The 22,703-nt window shown below is 38.3% G+C and overlaps 1 protein-coding gene across 4 annotated transcripts in view; it reads left to right on the plus strand.

Moving 5' to 3' along the window:
* The window catches only part of RYR2 (ryanodine receptor 2), a 252,654-nt gene that overhangs the window by 199,495 nt on the left and 30,456 nt on the right, over positions 1-22,703 (plus strand). For all 4 annotated transcript variants that reach the window (XM_060272866.1, XM_060272867.1, XM_060272868.1 and 1 more), the window contains 7 exons: positions 1,441-1,544; positions 2,581-2,632; positions 3,407-3,457; positions 13,084-13,183; positions 14,293-14,372; positions 15,021-15,097; positions 15,471-15,544. In XM_060272866.1, the coding sequence (XP_060128849.1) occupies positions 1,441-1,544; positions 2,581-2,632; positions 3,407-3,457; positions 13,084-13,183; positions 14,293-14,372; positions 15,021-15,097; positions 15,471-15,544 (538 nt within the window). The remainder of the gene's footprint in view (positions 1-1,440; positions 1,545-2,580; positions 2,633-3,406; positions 3,458-13,083; positions 13,184-14,292; positions 14,373-15,020; positions 15,098-15,470; positions 15,545-22,703) is intronic.

Consider the following 22,703-nt stretch of genomic DNA (forward strand, 5'->3'; position numbering starts at 1 on the left):
ACCACAGACCTGCTCCCACCGGGTCTTCGCGCGCGGCAGGCAGAGGCTGCAGCCGGGTCCTGGGGCTGCGTGCGCGGCAGGCAGAGGCTGCAGCCGGGTCCTGGGGCTGCACGCGCGGCAGGCAGAAGCTGCAGCCGGGTCCTGGGGCTGCGCGCGCGGCAGGCAGAGGCTGCAGCCGGGTCCTGGGGCTGCGCGCGCGGCAGGCAGAGGCTGCAGCCGGGTCCTGGGGCTGCGCGCGCGGCAGGCAGAGGCTGCAGCTGGGTCCTGGGGCTGCGCGCGCTGCGTGCTGAGGCTGCAGCCGGGTCCCGGGTGTCCGCGCGCAAAGGCTACAGCCGGGTTCTGGGGCTGCACGCGCTGCGTGCTGAGGCTGCAGCCAGGTCTCGGGGGTTAACGCGGCAGCAGCAACCCTTCTTTGCCACAGACCTTCTTCCACCACCCGGTACGGCTTATTTTCGAGGTATGCCTTATATTTTTCCACCTCAGGAAAATCCTGCCATGCCTTATTTTGTAGGGATGCCTTAAAATATGAGAAACACGGTATAGTGCAACTGACATTCGGGGTTGGTGTGTTGTGTGACAAGCACACAGAGTGCAATGAGATTGAGTGTTTGTGGGAGGGGAGGCTAGCAAATCGCGGTTTCCCATAGGAATGCATTGAAATTCAATTAATGTGTTCCTATGGGCAAATTTTTTTAAAAAAAAATTCAATGCATTCCTATGGGATTCGCTAGACGAATTTTTCGTTATAAGAAAAGACCCGTGGAACGAATTAAATTCGTCTAGCGAGGCACCACTGTACATAGGTTGTACATTGACAATAAAGGCATTATTATTATGAGACTGTGATTATTTCTTTTATGGACATCAGTTGGCATTAGACATTCTTTAGCCAGTGTGATTAAGTTTAGACTCCCAGGAGACCATAGCAAAGCCGTTTAAAAACCATATTGGAGACTCTTGTAGAGGGTCTCACAGGCTCTTGTAGCTAGCAGATGATGTAACATGCTATTTTAAAACATAGTTTCAGTGCTTTTTTTCTGGGGGGACGCAGGAGTATGCATACCTCTAAACATTTTGTGGATCTAAGTTTGGCTCATTGAGGGGTAGTATTTCAAAATAAGTAGGAAAATGAGAGTACCCCTATACATTTTTTTAGAAAAATAGCACTGCATAGTTTGATGTATTTTTTTGAGTCAAGAGCTATGACATAATATTTCGGAAAGGTGAAAGTCCTTGGACAACTGAGTTCTGATCCACACATTAGTCTGAGGCATGTGAATTAGTTCAGTTCATATTGAAAAGAACAAATTCCTCAAGCCTCCCTCATCTAAGCCCATTTATATGGAAGTAAATTTGATGGCATATGAATAATACTTCTACATAAACACATTTACAAGTTATCAAATATTTACAATCTTGATGTTTTCATATTTTTAATAGAAACCTGGAGAAGAACCACCAGAAGAAGATGAATGTATTAAGAGAGTTGATCCTTTGCACCAGCTTATTTTGCTATTCAGTCGAACAGCATTAACTGAAAAATGGTGAGAGTGATGGGAGAGGGAGGATATTTATGATTTTTCATTAATTGCTTTCTCTCCAAATCTGCATTTTTAGTTCACTCGGAAATAGTAATGGGCTAAATGTAAATAAATTAGGGCCAGTTCATAGGATTGTATGGAACTAAATTGATATTGGAGTAGACCCAATGAAATCACTAGACTAGCCATGATCCATTGATTTAAGTGGGTGTGCTCCGAGTATGTCTTGGTTGGATATAACACATAGTGTTTTAATTGCTCTTCAGTTATTTTCTCCCTAGGAATTTAAATGGGATTGTGAAGTACAAATACCAATTGATTTTGAATTCATCTATACCTCTTTAAAAAATACTCATCACTAAGAGGGAAAAGGCTATGGCTGTTTCAACTAAAATGTTTTCGCTACAGTTGAGCAAAATTGAATTTTGAAAATGTTGATGTATTTTCTTCTGTTACTGAAGTACAAGCACAAAACAATTACTAACTACATATTTTGGTATTATGATTGTCATTATGACCTTGTTTGTGTATATTTGATTTGCTGAAAACCATATTCTGGGAGGACAGACAAAATAATGTGAGGGATTCACACCCTGGCCAGCACCTCTTTAATTTATAAAATAAATAATTTTATTTGTTTGTCACTTTTCAATAACAGCAACAAACACCTCTCACCCCACCAAAATTCACTAAACAATAACCGAGCCCAAGAGTCTGTTAAGCAGTCTCAGCTTTTGCAGCTAGAGTCAGTCAGGGCCCTGTCTTGCCAGGGCAGATGAAAAAAGCCTGCAAGACAGGAAGCAGGTCTTCCAGGACTCGCAGCCAAGGTGGCTTGCCATCATAGAACTGGCTATAGAGACAGCAAAACATTAGAAGTCCCATCCAAGTTGGACAACGATCTGTTTGGCCTGCACCACTAGGAGTAACTGCCACTTGATGTCACATTACAGGCGCGTAAAAGCACTCTTTGTGAGTATGTCACAATTGTCTCTTTTATGATAAACAGTAACCACTTATTCTTCGTTTTATTACACTACAGTAAGCTGGAAGAAGATTATCTTTATATGGCATATGCTGATATAATGGCAAAGGTATTTTCTTCATTTTTTCCACCCATTTTTTCCATCTCTAGTAGCGGTGTCAAGTTTTGTAAATGCTTGACTCTAAATACAAACCTTGTTGACTCGCAATGCTTACCTTAAATATCATTCCCCATATGATCCCCCATATCCTTTTCTAACTCAGGTTTTAATCTGACTCATCCCACCCACCATTTACTGGTGACAGTGGCAGGTTGGGAGAGATAAGTGTCTCTCACTCCAATGTTTGCAATATGCTAGGAGCTTTGAGAAATGTAATTTCCCCAGGGCATCTGAAAGCCACAGGCAGGTAAAGGGCTAAAGGAAATGGTATTTGGAGGGTCTTTAGGGATCAGACTCTGTTATGTAGCGGGTATAATTTTTTTGAGTAAAATATATCTGTTGGCTGAGTTCAGTTAAAAACTGAGCCCAAGGTAGTTTGCTTATCACTATAAACACACACAAGTACCATAAAAGTCTAAGTAGGGGTAATAACCAATTGTGGCAGTCTGTAGTACTGCACAGTGAGGATTCCCTTTCTTTTTCTTCCTGCTGCTCAAAAGGGGTTGGGGACTCTCCAAAGCATATTACGTGAAGACTTCAGGCAAGGGAATAGGAAGGGGCAAACCATTTGGTGAGGGGAAGTTCACTTGTGCGACTTTGGGCTTTGCCCAGTGTGTACTTAGTCTTGTTGTTTTAAAAGTGGGAGATTTTTCTCAGTAAAACAAGTGAATTTGACTTTAAAAGTTCATTTGTAAGTATGGGATTCTTTTCACATGGTTTCAGAGCTGCCATGAAGAAGATGATGATAATGAAGAGGAAGTCAAGAGTTTTGAAGTAAGATTGTTAATACTGTTTACATCTTATGTTTTATATGGTACATTATTTCATAACATCTAACTAGCATTTTTTGGTTCATGGTTTTCTATATTTAATGACCTTTAGACATAGCATAACTATCCTTCCATTTTATCTGTTTGAATACCACACCACTAAAAGCAAAATCTAATTATCAGATTTTACACTGCTTTCAAAAAACACTTGTGAGGGCTTTGATGGGAATGTTCCACATTTAAAATGTAGCCATTTGGAAAGTATTCTTTGCAAAAGTTGTAAATAGACAAAACACAGTGCCAATGCTCTCCAAATGCATACAAGCAATATTAAAACATGATCCTAGAGATTGTAGCTTGATATTAGGTAGAAGATGTACCATCACGTCCGTTAGACGCAGTATGTAAAATGTTTTCTAGGCCAAGATCAGCACATAGAATAGTGCTCAAAAGGCAAGAGAAGATCAGTGAAGATGTAGCTGCACAGTTGCAGTCTGTTTCCAGTATCTTCCTTCCTGTAAGTGCCCATTATGAGGTGTGTTGCTGTAATCTGCATAATCCAAAAGCTCAAAGTACCAGCAAAGGTAGTTGCTTGTAGATTTTGTTACTAAAGTTAGGCCCCTTCAAGTTCTATGAAGCTTTCAGTAGGGAGGACAGGATTTGGCTTTCCTTACAAAACACTAAGGAATTCCCTCCTGTTGCTTCAACTTTCTTCTGCCACCCCCAAATGAAGTAAATTTCCCTTCCAGCTTTTGTGGAGGGTGAATGTTCCCTCTATTCCTGTAGAGAGAAAGATGCTGGAAAAGGTAGCCAGGAGAGGTGGTCCCTGCAAGACATTTTGTACCCAATGTCAAAACACATGAAGGATGATTGAAATGTGAACGGTGCCTGCATCTCATATTAGTCCCATTCTTCTCTCTTTAAGCAAATATGCACAGGGACCCTACTGCTATACATGTGTTTTAAGCAGGAATGGAGATGATGTACAAAGGGATATGCCACCATAGCTGCCAAGTTTTCCCTTTTCTCGCGAGGAAGCCTATTCAGCATAAGGGAAAATCCCTTTAAAAAAGGGATAACTTGGCAGCTATGATATGCCACTCACATATTTTGTACTTTGGTGCTCATGCCCAAGTACAATGTTTCACAGGAATTGTTCCTTGGTCTTCTCATAAGAAGTAGCATCCTCATGATTTCACTGCAATGTTTCTAAGAAAGTGACTGATCTAGGAGAACTTCAAGGCTAAGAATTGCCTGTTCTTCTAAAGACTTTGAGCTCACCGTTATTTTGGTCTGGTTTCAGTAGCAGTCACCCTCTCCTGCATCCAGTACTCCATTATGGCAAGATAATTAATAGAGAGTCAGAGCTCTAGGTTGAAGAGGTGTCACTCACTATCATACGAATGACCCTGGATTCTACATTTCTGCAATATGTTTTCCAGAATTACATATATTTTCCTATTTACATCCTGAATAGGAGCAACTGGCAGGACACAACCAAACCCTGTGGGATTTCTTACTCACCACAACCCTCTAGGATTTCCTTGCCACTTAGCAAAAAAATATTTTTTTTTTGCTCTTGTTTAATTTGTCTTTGCCTCTACACGATTCATTATCAGTGTATAATTTCATAGATTAGCCAGGCTGTTGTCAGCCAACAATCAAAATCAATGTGTTTCTCAAGACTCAACTGGTGTAATATCCTATCTTGTACACGGAAGGGTGGGGATAAATTATTTCAGGGGGCAACAATCTTCTTGATATGCTTTATCATTGAAACACTGCATTTCTTCTTTTTTTTAAAAAAGGAACTTGGGTAGTTTTCTCATACAAACTTGGGAGATGAGTCAGTGTGATAAGTCAAAAACTACAATTAACTGAGTTATTAAAAATGTAAGGGATATTGTTATCCCAGATGTTAGAGATACAGAGGATATCATTTACATACAATAAAGGTCCTGGAGGTAGATATGTTACAAGTGTTATTATGTGGGTTTTTAAAAGAAAAATTATTTCCTACCTGCATCAAGAACATTCATGAAGCATTTTTGTTTTTATATGTAAAAGTATCTAGTGATGTATATAGTTTACAGCACATGCGATAATGGCCATTAATTGAAATTAAATATAGTTAAAACTGTTATTTATTTAACTGAAAATAAAGAGATGAGATCGCACAGTTTCCACCTCCAAAATGCTAATATTCAGGGGCTTCCCATTTTTTAAAATATGATCAAAGGAATGTTCTTAGGCACTCAGTAAGGAATCTGTTCACGGGTCATTCTCCTTCATAGAAGACAACATGCAAGCAGCACTTGGAATGTTGCCCAATGGATATGGTGGACATATACTTAAAAATAATTAAATGCTGACCACTATCAGAAAGTGATTACATGTGCTGATTCGTGCACTGTTATTTAGGTAAATGTAGGAAGAAAGCTTTTTGTGTTCCTCTTTCTTCATCAGTAAAATAGATATAGTTCACAGAGGCTGTGAAAAACACATTAAATATTGTTTTGATGTAGAACTGTTGTTTTTTGTCGTCTCCCTCTCCCTGTCTTCTCCCATCATCCTTGTTCACTATTACTAATCATTGTTGTCCATGAAGTACATTTGTTTGTTTTCATTAACTTGTTTATTTCAGTCTTTTATTCGTCTGTGATAAATCTTAGTGAAAAATTCACATATTTTAAAGTGCTTTTTGCAGAATATCTTTCTAGAGTATTCTAGCAAGATACATCCAGCAGAATTATGGTTGAATGAAAGAAACTGCCAGTGACCAAGAAAAGAAAAGAAAAAAGTAGATTAATCAGCTTCCGTATCTGTCACTGTGCACATTTGGAAGTCATTAATGCTATTGTTAGGAAAATTTTAATATCTCATTCTAATTTTGAAAAGGAAAGTTGTTGGGTAGAGGAAAAGGACCAGTTGAATAACTGCATAAAGTACTGGTAGATTCAGACTTTTCTTCCTTGTTTTAGTTTTTCTGTTTTAAGTTGCCTACAGAGATGTGGAAGCAAGGGATAGTTCTTTTATGAAATATATATTTGGTTGATCAGTTATCATTGGAGTACTTTGGGCACTTTTTTCTTACTGCTATTTCACTTCTTATCCTCGCCTTTCCCTAAGGTCACAGGATCCCAACGCAGCAAGGTAAAATAATGTGTGTGTATTTATGTGGGTCTAATTTTGTGGTATTTAGTCTTGTTAGACCCAACATCTTGGACAAGCTCTCTAAGGATGCTTTCATACATTTCTGAATCTTTTCAGTTCCAAGAGTGACATATGCTCTGTTTTTCAATAAATTCAATGCTTTCTACAATTTCTGTTGCAAGAATTAGAATAATAAGCTATATAAGGTATGCCATACAAAAAAAAACCTACGGCAAATGAAGCAACTTTTCATTTATTTTCTGTCATCTTCAAAATATAGTCTGTGGACTAAGTACTGTTGACCACAGTGCAATTTATGATTGTGAAAGCTGAACAGAGACTGACCAATAAGAGACTATTTTCATTTCTAATTGATAGCAGTCTGTTTGGTTGTTTATTGGGATTAAAATATTACTCGGCATCATGTGTGTCAAAGAATGTACTGGTAATTTGCTGTATAATGCCCTTATGTTACTATTTATCCTGGCATACTGTGCCATAGTCAATGCAACAATATACTAGGGTAAACAATTCAGGTAGGTAGCCGTGTTGGTCTGACGCAGTAAAAATATATAGGAAAAAAAAAAAAACAAACAAACTTAGTTGGTCTCTAAGGTGCTATTGGACATTTTTTTATTTTACACACACACACACATATATGGTAAACAATGAAATACAAATTCTTACCAAACACTTATTATAAAATGTTTAATTTTACTATATAAAAGTGTCAGACTTTTGAAAAACTTTGACTTCAAATTTTATATTTCTAATAAAAGAAGACTTTTAGACAAGAACCCATTCTTGTTTCCATGCCAGCAAACAGGCCGAAGTGAGAAATATCCTGCACTCATATACTAACTCAGTGTAAGCCATGCAAACTTGACAAATGACAGTGATGTTAATGAACTCTCAACATATTATCAGAAGCACTGTTCAAAGAAATATTGCCATTTCTATTGAACTCATCAGTCTTCGGTATTGACTTATCTGACTGATGATTCAATATTTGAAGTCACTCTTTGTATTAGTCACGATTAGTCTTTTTGCCTCTAATCCTGTCCGCATATAATATAGTCCTCATATTTACTCTCAATAGGTTAGGAAAATTAACCTCAACTAATTCTTTTCACCCTATACTATAGGACCTAAGCTATTGGTTGTTATGTCCATTTCAAAGGATTGGATAGTAAATGATAAATAAATCTTAGGCTGGAATTCAGGATTGCTCTATTCACTTCTCTTGGTTGGCATCTCATTGTTATACAAATTTCAGGAGATAGAGGGTTTTCAAGCATTTACATTGAACAATATATGCTGACTGATCAACAATCCCTCTAAATGGCTAAGTCTCTTTAACCCATACCTGGAAGCATTTTCATTCACACTCCTCTGTGACTATGGATGAGCATATTCCTTTTAATAATCTATTTCACAAGGAGACAATTGCAACAAATTGGTAGCACATCCTCCATTGTCTTCACCATAGAGTGATGAATTCCTCAGGTTTTTTTTTTATAAGGCTCATATCACATAACAGCAACCTGTTCCACATAACTCACATATTGAAACACTCCACTTGGATCAGTTGATGGTCTGGGAGCATTCATGGCTATCAGCGTAGTAGAACAGTATTTTAAGGGCCTGCTTTCCCTCTGCTAAGCTTAGGCAGAGCATCAGCAGCCTCACTACTGAATGGTGTGTTGATCTGGTACAACTCTGTTGGCTTAATCTACACTGTTTTGCTTTATGCTAGGTTATTTTGCATAGGATTACTATTTATATATAGTCAAATCCTACCAGTTACTGCCACATTATATTGTTACTGGCAACCCCAATCCCTGCCAAGCTATGCATGGGATTCCAGGGGTCTTGACCCTCAGCTAGGATCTGTGCTTCTTTGGAGAATTGAAGATGGGCGGAGGCTGTCGTAGCTGTAAGAAATATGATGTATTCACATCGTTACTCCAGAGTTTAGATGGAGTTGGGATTTTACAGCATGGTGATCTCAAAAGGGACTTGTTTCCCACAGCAGTCTGGCACTGCAGTCCAAGGCATCTCGGCCAGCTTCCCTTCAGCCAATCTGCCCAAGGTGAATCTCTCTATGTTCTCCCTTCTTCCCAGCACACCTTGCTGAAGACACACTTTTCCCATCTCCTCTCTCACACCCCTTCTTACTTTGGCAACCTTTGTCTTCCCAGGCCCAAGAACTCCTCATATTAACACCTCTATCCCAGATGAGGCATTTGCTTGGAAAGAAAACTTAGCCTGTATTTTTCCACTGGCCTGCAATCTTACCTTCAGTACTCCAAATAGTCAAAATTCTGTCATTTATTAATGTCTAGGGTTTAGGGCCCCCTCCACCCAAACTATAACACCACATTACTACTTCAGGGTGGTTCAGCTAGCTCTCCTTTGATGTCCCTTCATTTCACTTACAATACTACAATACAGTGGAACCTCGGTTTATGAACACCTCGGTTTATGAATTTTCGGTTTACGAACGCCACGGACCCATCTGGAACAAATTAATTCACTTTCCATTACATTCAATGGGAAAGTTCGCTTCAGTTTATGAACGCTTCAGTTTATGAACAGACTTCCGGAACCAATTACACCCAGCTTCGGGTTACTTTCAATGGGAAAGTTCACTTCAGTTTATGAACGCTTTAGTTTAAGTACTCCACGGACCATCTGGAACAGATTAATCCACTTTCCATTACTTTCAATGGGAAAGTTCGCTTCAGTTTATGAACGCTTCAGTTTATGAACAGACTTCCGAACCAATTGTGTTCATAAACCGAGGTACCACTGTACTTCAATAATTTCCCATTATCACTTTTATGTGCATCTAACGAATTCTCTTAATATTCTCTGGCTAGGATCCAACAATGGCTTTTCACTTGCCTGTGATAGTCCTTTTTTGAAGTCGTTTTTCCTAGTGGAAAGAGTATTGCATTAGAAAAGAAACCACAAGTTTTTCCATTGGTGCAGGCCTTTGCACAACCCTGATTAATTCACTGTGGTACTGATACATTGTTCTGTTTACAGTTGCTTGAGACTTCATGGAACAACTGCAATATATTTTTGTGTGCATGTCAGTTTAGATAGATCATTTTTAATTTATCTGAGTGCAACTGCAGAATTATTAGGCTGTAAAGAAATATAACAACATTTATTTGCATGATACACTCTTTTTATTACTTGACAATTGGCACAAACTATTTGCTTTCAATACTTGTTTCCCTGGACATAACTTCATAGCACATTTTCCAAGTTACTTTGCTTATCTAGAGCAGTGGCGGAGGAATCCTCTCCATACAGATTGTCTGCACCCTCGGCCGCTCTACAGCTGGGGGGAGGCAAGGACCATCTTGTCACCCCTCCCCGAGTGGCACCCAGGGCGGCCCACCCCCTACGCCCCCTTCCTATGCCGCTGATCAAGAATATTCTATATATGCAATACAGTATACCGTCAACGTACGCAGGGGTTACGTTCTTTGCACAAAATCAGAACTCCTGAACCACCTTTGCTGTCCAAGATCTCACAAGTTGGGGGCTGCCTGAGATCTCATGAGATGGCTCTGAGAAGATTGCACAGACGGTATGTAAGGTGGCTTTAAGCCCTGTGTCTTACTTACTGGCTCTGGGATTTGAGATCTTGGTTTTTCTGGGCCTCAGCTGAAACTGGGTCCCTTCAGATTTGCCACTGCAATTCCCATGTCGGTAGTGGCTTCTCTCTCTCCTTTAAAAACTGTTTAAGGGCTGCTAGCACTGGCTACCATGTTTCCTCCTCAGAATGCCTCTGCAATGATTCATGGACACTAGACACATTCTGCTGGCATTCTGTAGAGGAAAAATAGTGGAACGGTGTGTGTGTGTGTGTGTGAGAGAGAGAGAGAGAGAGAGAGAGAGAGAGAAGTCACTACCACTACCACTACCATGGTAAGCGACCCAAAATGGAGGGGTTTTGTGGACCCAAAAAATCCAGATGATCCAGCGATCTCAGTGATAGGGTTGCCACTGTCTTAAAGTTTCGGTCATTTCATCTACTTATGGGTGAAAGGATAAAATTTCATTCCTAACACATTCCTTTTAGCAGAGTACCTGTGACATAAACAATCTGGGACTCTGAAATAAATTCTTCTGTAATTTCTTGACTATTAACATCTTACATAAATGTGGTTCACTTTGCCTTGGGTCTGAATCATAACTTCACTATTTACTATTATGGATAAATTAAAAAAAACCCTACAAACTATTACATTCATTGGTTTAAAACAATGAAAGTGAGAAAAGTCTCATATATCACAAAGTAATTGCTTCAAATGGTGCTTTCACATTTTGTTTTAAAGCTTTTGTTCTAAAGCAGCTGGAGATGAACTTCTTTTAATGGAAGTTCAGAGTCTGGGGTTGCTGCCGGTTTTGGGCCCCATACACTAGTTCACCGCACCCTTTCAGTGATCTTGCATGCATCTCTCCGGAACATGTGCAACTTCCTAACAGTTCAGCTGTTATACACATAACAATTTGTGAAATGAATCTATAATGACACATTTAATAGTGTTGTTTCAAGCGGGAGAAGACATTCAGAAGGAACAAGATTGTATTAGATATTTCACATACCTGTATTTGTGTTCTGTGTTAAAGTATGCAATTATGTTTCTTTCCTTCAAATCACTTTCTTTTTGTGTTCTGAATTGTCGTCCCCCACTCTCTTTCCAAGCTGATTTATTTTTCTGTCTCTTCACAAATAAAATGGATCTGTATAGGCTCAATTGCTCTTTAAAGGGAAAAATTAGATAGTGAAATCCTTGAATACCTTTTGGATTTTGTTCTCATTACTACCACTTGCTATTGGAAATGACTTTCGTAACTCTTGTTTCCTAGTGAAATAATACAAAATTACTGCCACTCAACTCTCCTTCAGCTGCAAGGGGAGAGCCCTCATGCTAATGTGTTGTTGTTGTTTCTAAAAATGATGGCAAAAACGGATAAGTGAATTTTTCTGTGGAATGGAAAGAAAAAGATGGTTGGGTCTCTAAAAAAAAAGAAATGTAGAGAAAAATATTCAATTTTGAGTCAAAAATATTGTATTGCAGCTTCATTGAAATGGTGGTGTTGTCATGTCTTGGTTGTGTGTGTTTTTGTTTTGCCCCTCATAGGAAGAGGTTTAAACAAAAAATGCAAACTTTTCAAACTCCAGTGGCCGCAGTGGGATGCAGCGCTGCCATATATTCCACTTTTCCTAATCCGTGCTTTATTTAGATTTCTTATAACGCTTGAGAAGTTTCAGCCATAGGAAGAGAATAATATAGCTAATGCATTTTATTTTCACATTATGATTATAGAGCAGCAGCAGCAGCAAATGTAAAAGTTCTCTGGTAACAAAATAACTGACACAGTCCATTCACCATCGTGTTTAGTTGAAAATAGAGTTTACTGTTGTTCATTCCCGATCAAGTGTGCATAAAATTAGAACTTTTGAGTTAAGGATTTCCCCCTTTAACTGTTATTAAATACATTTTCTCCCCCACTTAAATATTTAGATTTTTGATGTTGAATATATTCAGAGCTTTAAATTGTTTAAGCCTCTTCTGTCTTCCAGCGTCTACTTTTTTCTTTCTTTTTGCTTTTGTTTATGGTAGCAAAACTGACTACGGTACATCTGCTGCAACTGCTTTTAGGTCCCATATAATATGGCGGTTTTTGATGTTATATGACTTGATAGTGTCATGCTCCATTAACCTGGCCCTTTGGATGGATTCCCAGTTATAGGGCTCTATGCAACTTCAACTTTTCACTATAATTCTAAATTTTCTGGCATTCTCCCATATATTACATGAAAGCTGAAAGCTAAAAGCCATCTAGATTTAGCTATGCCTTCTTGCTTTTGAGTTATTATCCTTTTTAGATTTTGAGGTTTATTCAAAGTAAAGATCAGTCAGTGCCCATCCATCTATAGCACATCAAAATTGTAAAATTTAAAGGTGAACCAAAGTGTACCATCTCTTATGTCACCTATTTTTGAAATTGACACGTCTCCCTAAATTATGCATCTTCTAAAATAGTCACTGAATATATAACATATTCTTTTATCATATTGTGTGAGTTTGAATTTTAAGACAGATGAAGTGAACTTTAGTAAGAGACTCAAAACTAAATATTTTAACATAATGTGAAAACTGCAGTGCAAGAATAGTACAAAACAACATTTTTAGGGGAGGCAATGTACAAACTGAGGTATATGAATTCTAGCCTAATTATTTCCAGTTGAGACAATTCTTCATTGAAAAACCTGGCACTAAATTTCTACCATATGAAAAAAGAGCAAGGAGATCGGAAGTCTGTAAAAGAGATGTTGGATATACATACAGTATTGCATATACTGTATTAGACTAAAGTTGCTATAGAGCTCATACCTATATAAAAGGTACAAATGTGAACTTAAGTTAAATGGCTGGGATTTATGTTTAGGAAAAAGAAATGGAAAAGCAAAAGCTCCTGTACCAGCAAGCAAGACTCCATGATCGAGGAGCTGCTGAAATGGTCCTTCAGACAATTAGTGCCAGTAAAGGTAAAGGCTTTAAAATTGTATATGCATATGCTATACCTGTTGAAGATTTAAATTTAACGTTCTGTTCCATCTTGAAGTGACAGCTACAAGCATCCAACTCTCTTCCTTGGGATGACTGGCTCCCGACTCTCTCGGACTGGGTGTAGATTTGGGGCATACAAGTAGGAGGGAGACCCCTGTCATTCTGCTTCTATGAGGTGTTTGAAGGCGAAATTAAAAGTGACATTAATTGCCTGGTTGCAGCTAATTTGTTAACTTAAAAGCAGCCACAGGAGAAAGCCCGAGCAGCCTCTGGCAGGGCAGACTTTGGTCTTTCAGATTTCAGTGGCGCCGTGTGTGAGGCCAAAATTCAGTGCTCCCTGCCTCTCGCCTTCTGTTCTGCTCAGTTCACTACATCATAGTTGTAGTGCCCTGCAACACCTCCTAGGCTTGGCACCAGTGTACTGGAACTAGTCACACTGCCCCAAATCTGCCTCTGCCACGGGACTATAACCGCTGAGCAGCCAAAATTTAATCCCTTTTCTCCAAGGACAAAAGAGTCCCAACATGGTCTCTCCAAAGCTGACATTTGCATTTCATTGGTATTGGGGGTGGATTTCTTTCTCATGTGTTGGGGAAAATACTAGGAAAGATTAAGAACATAAGAAAAGCCTGCTGGATCAAGCCAATGGCCTATCTAGTCCAGCATCCTGTTCCCACAGTGGCCAACCACTATGGTGTCCAATTTTCCAAAACTCAATGTGCGTTTCTACAATCCCCTCTTGGGTGGCTGTATCTAACTGAATTATATTAACTAAAGTAAAAAAAAAAATATCATCCCAGTAATTGAAAAAAGTATACATTTTCAGGTGGCCATGCATAAGAGGGGCAGCTATGACAGCGTTGCTTTGGAATGTCCTTTAGATAGACAACTGCCCAGCCTTATCTCTGTTTGTTTGTTTTTTTAATATTTGTGTTGCATCAAACTTTTATGGTCTAATTAGTGTTTATTATTTCTCTTCATTTTTAATCACAATTTATATGATTCCTGTTTTACTGTTTAAATTGTTTGACTGTTTATCAGCATTCAAATTATTTAGAAGTTTTGTAAATAAATGTTTACTTTTCAGGTGAGATGGGTCCAATGGTTGCAGCCACCCTAAAACTTGGGATTGCCATCTTGAATGGAGGAAATTCTACTGTTCAGCAGGTAATGTAGCTGGTATCTCAATGCTCATTATTTCTTTCATTTCAGACACAAGCATTCTCGTATCTATTTTAAATAGATGCACTTTTTGAAGATGGCTTAACATTCGTGACTAATTAAAAATAAGCAAATAGTTTGGGGCTCTCAGATTTTGTAAGGATCGTTTTTCTGGCTAATTCTCACTTGCACACTCTTTGATTGATCTAACTTCATACTGCCTTGCCATTTTCCCTACTGCTCAGCTCCAAGTGCTTGTCTAAACTCACAGCCTCACAGAAAACTGGACACAGATTCCTGGGGTGATTTGTGTACCCCAGTGGGGGCTGCCTTTGCCTACCTGGAAATGCCAAGGGTTGTATTTGGGAGATTTTACATGCAAAGCATTTTCACTCTTACTGAAATGCAATCCTTCACTCCACCCCCCTTAAAGCTTCTCTTTTTAAGTCATTTAGAAATTTTGTACCTTCTAAAAATGCTATTGGTTTTTATTTTTAAATTGCTGCTGCTCTGTTGTGTCTCTTCTGTGTTTTATATGGATCTGTGTACTTTAATGCTTTTACTATTTGCAAGCACTTCTGGAGATTATAGTGGTAGTAGTAGCAGTAGTACTACACACAACATTCATTCCCCCCCCCTCTTTTTGGTTTGAAGAAAATGCTTGACTACCTCAAGGACAAAAAGGATGTAGGCTTCTTTCAGAGCCTTGCTGGTCTTATGCAGTCTTGTAGGTAAGAGAAAACAACTATATTATTTTACATTACTAAATATGCCATGTTATCGTTAGACATGACGAAACCAAATACCTATCAGCCTGGCAAAAAAAAAGTGCCTACCTGTGGATGTTGTTTGTCTTAAGCAAGTTTCATAGCATATTTAATTTATTCCTCAGAAATAATGAAGCCCTTAAAATTCTCTTGAAGCCAAAGAACATTTACTATTTTAAAAAAACCATTAAAAGGCTATGCTGCTTTTGTGATAAGTCAAATAAATGCTTTCCCCAGAAACACTTGATTCACATAAGTATATTTTACTTCACTACAACATAAGATAATGTAATCTGTGGTAAAATTTGAACTATGCATTGCTTTCTTTTCATTTTAGTGTTCTTGACCTAAATGCTTTTGAACGCCAGAACAAAGCAGAGGGCCTTGGCATGGTAACAGAAGAAGGATCAGGTATTATCATCTTAATGAAAAATTATGTGTAACTTTTCTCCTTAAACCCACTGAAAAAAGTAAGTCATATTGAAATGTATTCAGTGAAGGACCGCTGCAAACTAAAGCCACATTCTTTAGTTATTTAAATATTATATCCTCAAATTGTTTATAGTGTAATTGAATTTTGACAGGAAACCACTTTCCTGAGGGATTTTATTTCTTTATTTTTAATTTTTACCATGGGTAACAATTAGATGTATAAATTCTAAAATTAGTGACAACACAGAAAGGTGGCTTCTTTGGGAAATATTTTTGCTTGGAAATGTTTTGAAATCATTTTCTTCAGTTTTTTTAATTAAAAAAATACAAGTATCAGAACTTTTGCTTTTGAACCAGTTTGCCTCTTCTATCCCTATCATCAACTCATTCTTAATTTTCCTTTGTTGTCTCTTTGTACTATTTTATTGTTATTGTTTCTGTCCAGGATCACTGAATTATTTTCTATATGTTTAGTTGTTCTACCAATCCTTTCTCTGTATTACCAGTGTATTTATTCCATAACCTACTTCAGCTAATCTCATATTTTTATTCATTAAAATAAAGGGGGAAAACTTGAATGTTTATTTACTGTTGCATTTTGTAATTTCTTTACTCATATTTTTTTATGCTGCATGTATCGGTAGTTATTTTGCCTCCAGCTGTTATAACTTGTATATCCTTTATTATTCAAATGTTTTAATCAAGCTAAAAGCAATGCACATCAACTTGACTGAAAACCATTAAAGCACATTAGGATTCCTTCTTTTAAATTCTGTTCTTTTCTCAAATAGGCTCCATTTTTTATTGTGGTATGAAAAAACACATTTATTTTTCACTCATTTGAGTAAAGTCAACTCATATGAGTAAAGATAGTCAGATTGCATACAGATTTGCTTGATCCATTGTTATTCTTCAGAATGCTTTGGACATTGAAGACATAATTTAATTTAATTTTTATAATTATTTACAGTAACTTCTGGATTTTCATTTTAATAAGTTCATTTTTCTTTTAAAACTACATCTGTTACTTAAACTGTAAAGGCATGCATTTATACATAACTAACATGAATGAATTAATATATATTTATGCCTCCTCATTTGATGCTTTTGATTCATTGAGAATTTCTAAAAGCAATGCTTACGTATATTTTTAATCTGCGGAAACAAATTCTCATGGTTTTCTTTTTTGTTTTCTTTTTTTAAAAAAAATAAAATAAATGTCCTGTCTTTCCCTTCCTCAGTCATCACTCATGAACGTGGTAATTATTGCACACAAATTGCCTTTCTTTTTCCTGTTGTTAGCTTTGTGTCAGCACTGTACAGCTCCTGAACATCATGTAGTTTGTTTTTGTTCTCGGAATTTAAAAGAGTGGGCTCTTTTTATTATTATTATTATGGTTGTATTCTCCAAACTTTACGTTTGTATGCCAACTTTCCCCACATCTTTGTTTTTCCTCCCTTTCTCAGGATTTGCACAGTAACTGGCACACTAGATGTAAGAGCAGCAAGCTTTTTTGGTTTCTCTTTTTCTTTTCCTGCTTCATTTGGTGGCGCTTATTTTCTTAGTGGGCCAAGTATTTGTGATGGTTGGATGTAAACAAAATGTGTGCATATGATATTAAAACCCACCATGTGCTGTAGTCTTCCTGTAGCATTTCTGTTGTGTATTTAATGTGCCTTTATGGCTGCATTGGTCTGTGCAATCATAGGAAATCAGTGGAGGATCCAGAGTTGGGTTTGAAGGTGGGATAGGAAGGGGTGACAATGTCTGATGAGGTCCCTCTCAGTGCAGACACACTGAAATCCATGAATTAAGTCACGACTCACTTAAGGCCATCCATTTCTGGGAGTCTACTCTGAGTGTGACTTAGTCAGATGTGGCCTGGGATGTTTAGTAACAGAAGATACATTTATTTAGAGGGTAAAAGTAAACATCATTAATCCACGCTAACAAAAATCATTACTGTGTTGATAAGGCTTCGCTTACAATGTTGTAGATGCTAATGTTCCTCACTGAGTCATGGACTCTAGTGGACAAGGCAAAGCTCAAAACCAATTATTCAGTAGAGATATTGAATTATAAGGGTGAGTTTGCTGAAATCAGTTTTGACAGGGAAAGAGGTAATATTCCCTCCATTACTCTTCCATAGTTAATTTCTTATAAATGCACCCCTATGTGTTGAACACAGTTGAACAAACTCCAAATGCAGTATTTGGGCATGGTGATTAAGACCACTGAAAACTAATTATTTCCATGGAAAAGTTATCAAGCACAGTCCTATGCATATCTATGCAAAAGTAAATCCCATTGAGTTCAAGTGTGTATAAGGCAAGTATGTATAAGACTGCAGTGTTAAATAGTTCCTTTAATCTCTTCCACGGAAACTTCACATACAAATTGCTTAATTTCCTTTAATCTCTTCCTTTGAAACTGAGAAATTCAGAATGCTCAATTTTAAATTGAAAGTGCCTTTTTAAATAATCATTTGTTAATCACCAGTTCTAATTATATAAAATCTCCCTAAAATATGAATGATTCTAAGAGACAAAGACTCCAACAACTTATTTATTCAAAAAGTAGCCACATACATGATGAAAATCCTCTTCTGAGGGAATACTATAATTTTTAAATATTTTGCCCTGAACTGTATGGAGTTCTTCATGAATGGACTTCCTCATTGAGTTGGGTAGAGGATATGGGACATGAATGCAGGATTGAAGCATATGGGAAGTTCACACACACATGGATCCATTTATGTTCGTGATGGGGGACTTTCCAACCCTGCAGTGCACTATAGGTAGACATTATTGATCTTTAAGCAACAAAATGGGAACTTGAAAGGAGATATTATATAGATACAATTCCTCTAGCAGTCATCTGTATGAACACTGTTGAAAATTTATGGGCTCCAGTGCTACTGGTATAATTGTCAGACAGAACAATGTAGACTATACAACCAGGTACACAACAAGCTACAAAAAGCTGTTTCTTAAAATGGATACTGAAATTATGGAGATCTAATATACTATTTTTCAAAGAACACATTTTTCAAAGTTGAGGGATGTGTTAATTCTTTTGAGTAATGGTATATGTATATAATGTATCCTCTTGGTTTATCAAAGTTTTTATATCTCACTTGTTTAAGTTATGAGCTTTTGTTGCAGGTATTTGTTAATACAATTATTTCAGAGAGATCTTTTAACTGGTGGTGTCTCTTTCCACTAACTGTCTCTTTCCACTAGAGAGAAAAAAGAAAATAGCATAGTAAATAAATATGCCAGTTGTTTCCTGTGTACTGCCCCTTCCTCTACAATATATTTCTCCTGATCCCCTCTCACTATGACCAACTTCATGCTTCATGTTCTTAATACTGGACCCCCCACTGGTAAAAACATTGGTGGTTCTCTACCAGATATGTATCTAATTTGTCTTTGTGATGTAATCAATGTTGCGTTTTCTTTATGTGTTATGTTTTAATTGCTGTGGTTATTATTGGGAAAAGGTTCAAAACCAAAGGCATACATTATTGTACATTAAATTACACCACATTTTCATTTTACTCCTTATAATCTGTACAATTTTCACATAAATCATGATAAGCTTGAAAGTGCATTTTTCCTCTCCTTTGAACATTTTAGGATAGTTAACACAAAATGTTAACTTGATGTCCAAGATACTTGGGTAATGTTTAAGATGTAAGGTTTTTACTTTCTTACTGATTTTTGGTTTTCTCTTGGTATGAGATCTTAATTTTACGATCCAGGCATTGTATGGGAAGTTTTAAGTATTGTTACATGTATAGTAGAAATATATTTTCTAGACTGATCATAAGCATGTTACCCAGACGTCACAGCCACTGAGATTAGTGGGATTTACAAGCGTTGTGTTGCAGCCTAAATATGCACAGGGGCAGAGGGAGAGCTGCTTTATGCTATTGCATTGCCTCCCAGTTTTAGCCCCATCCCTTTTCTTCCAAGAACTGCTGGGTTCCAGAGCATCACTGATGGCTTCTTGAATGAATCCCATTACAAAATGTTTTTGGTCAACACGTGTTCTCCTCTCCCTGCATAGCAACAGTGGATTTAGTGCATGCTGTAGCAAGGAAAAGAACATGTACCGTTGTTCAAGAGAACCTGATCTATTTTCTTTGTTTATAATGCTTGCTATTAAATTGGTCAACAAAGTGACTTAGTAGCCGGTATCAAAAGAATGCAGCTTTCTTCTAGAAAATACAAATGTACAACTTGGGCTGCCGAGGGTCTGTTTCATAGGTATGTTATTGTGAGATAAACCCAGTGTATAGTTGCCACAGGAACTGTATCATCTATAAATATATGACAAAGGCCAGATTTGGAATCTTGGAATGAAAAGAAATAAACTTGCCTTGCTGGATTGTTACTTTCTCATGTTGCTGGTGAAGCTCATCAATGTGGGATGCAGCACCAACTTGTAGTTTAAGGCAGGAAAGTAATCGTGAATAAAGTAGGCTGCTCCCAAGACTCCAGTTCACTTTTCTGCCTTCATCATGATGGTCATGTTCGGTCTGCAGTCCAAAACTTTCTCCCCAAGGCATTTGTCCCCAGGGGGGTTGTTTTTAACCTTTCTAGGTGCCTATTCCATTTTTGTGACTTGTCTACCACCGTCCAGGCTTTGTTCTTTCCCTTTTACTGTCCATGTCAGCCCCCCCCCCCATGGTCTTGTCTTCTCAAGTTTTAATCCTCTCCTGATCCTGCTCTTTATCTTCCCCGTGTGTGCCTTAGAAACATAGGCACACGCGTACGCAAAATATATATCGGCTTGTGTTTTGAACCACACCCGTCATTCCTCCATGACTTTGTTCTTATCCTTCCTTCCCCATCTTGCCCTGTGTTGCTTCTTTGTCAGAAGGAGGAGAGTGTGGGGGGACATCAATTTTCCCAGCCAAAAGAGCCATTCGTCTTCCTTAGGAGGAAATGAGTCATGGTCCACTACACTCTCATGTGTTGAACCATAGGTTTTCCTCTTATCCTAGACATGGCTGCCATCAAACCAGTCCTTTGAGGTGAGTGTCTCTTCAACATCTACTCCATATTCTTTGTGGTGTTGAAGAGGGGCTCAAATTCTTGGACAGTTGTACTTGATCTAAAACGCCCAAATCAATTCAGAATGGAAGCCATCATCTGCAAGAGATCTCAAAAAAACATGTGCCCATCTCCTGCTCCATTCTAGTAATTAGAAATTGCTTTGTTTGCCTTCAGCCAGCACCACTTCCAGCTTCAGGCCATGAAGCCACAACAGACACTGTAATTCTCCCAAAGGCACACTCTTCCATTGTCTCCTGACGCAGATAGATGCCACCACCAACAACAACAACAACAAGCACTTGGGCACCACCTTGTTCCTTCACTAGGCTCCATGAAATTTATTTGTATGCTTTGAATGAAGTAGCATTTGGTAGGAGAGTCCCGCAACAGGTCCTTTACCAATAACCTGCAGCCATATATCCTACCTGAATTTGGGAAGCTTTAGACATCCCACATTGATGAAATTCATCACCAACACGAGAATGGACTGTTAGTTCGTACCTGAATTGTAGTTCTGTGTTGCTGATAGAAGCTCATCAAGACCTTCCTAGTTTCTTGGCTGCTTCCAGTTGGTTCAATTAGTTCCTCCATTCATTTCCTTTATAATGGCAGTTTTACAACAAATTAATTTTTTTCCTCCTCTTATAATGTGAAATATGTATGCTTACGTGTAACAATTTTAAATCAGCCTTCCCCAATCTGGTGATCCCTGGATGCTTTGGGCTACAACCTCCATCTGCCACAGGCAGGAGGAGTGATGGAAGTTTTGGTCCAAGAAAGCTTATCATTAGTGACAAGGAGAGAACAAGACTATGGAGAGATCATTAGTAGTCCGGCATTCAGCACTTTCAAGGGAGTACATACACCACTTTTTATTTCTTCCAGACATTACTTTTGTTTAAATACATCTCAATTTCAGATTGTCCATGGCAGTAACATGAAATCATCTATATGTGTAACAATATCATTTAAATGCAGCATGGGCAATGGCAGTATTTTAGCTAAATAGTTAATGTACAATGAGACTTTTAATTGTCTGAATGTTTAACACAAGTTATACAAAATTGTTGTTAAAGGCTTCTGGCTGAGACTGCCAGTTTTCTTTTATATAAGCACAACATATTCCTCTATTGTAGTTTATCCTGCTGTGTCAATACTGGATAGAGATATGAGCAGTCCTTCAAAAAAAGGCTTGTACCCATTATCTCCATTTATTCATTCAGATCTGACTCCCTACAATTTTTATTCCATGGCTCAATGTCACCTTTTAAAATAAATTTCCTTTGAGATACCTGTTTAAGAACTCATCAAATATTGCTCTTGAACAAGCCTGATGGAGACCCTGTTTGTGAATCATTTACATAGATTTCTGATAAATCGAAACTTCATATATTTATAGATTCAGGTCTGATGCAGTCGAAATATTTTTTTTTTTTAAAAAATGTCCAGTAGCACCTTAAAGGTAAAGGTACCCCTGACCATTAGGTCCAGTCACAAACGACTCTGGGGTTGAGGCGCTCATCTCGCTTTACTGGCCGAGGGAGCCGGCGTTTGTCCGCAGACAGCTTCCGGGTCATGTGGCCAGCATGACTAAGCTGCTTCTGGCAAACCAGAGCAGCGCACAGAAACGCCATTTACCTTCCCGCTGGAACGGTACCTATTTATCTACTTGCACTTTTGGTGTGCTTTCGAACTGCTAGTTTGGCAGGAGCTGGGACTGAGCAACAGGAGCTCACCCTGTTGCAGGGATTCTAACCACCGACCTTCTGATAGGCAAGCCCAAGAAGCTCAGTGGTTAGACCACAGCACCACCCGTGTCCCTTAGAGACCAACTAAGTTTGTTCTGGGTATAAGAAGAAGTGTGCATGCACATGAAAGCTTATACCCAGTACAAACTTAGTTGGTCTCCAAGGTGCTACTGGATAATGTCCCCCCCCCCCATATATATTTATGGCAGGGGTGGGGAACCTCTAATCTGCAGGCTCATCTGGCCTGCCTTGGGGTCCAATTTGGTCTACAAGGCCATTTCCCCCAAAACATGCCCATCGTACATGAGTCCACTGGCGATGTCAGC

Source organism: Zootoca vivipara, chromosome 3, assembly GCF_963506605.1.
Source record: "Zootoca vivipara chromosome 3, rZooViv1.1, whole genome shotgun sequence".
Lineage (NCBI taxonomy): Eukaryota > Metazoa > Chordata > Lepidosauria > Squamata > Lacertidae > Zootoca > Zootoca vivipara.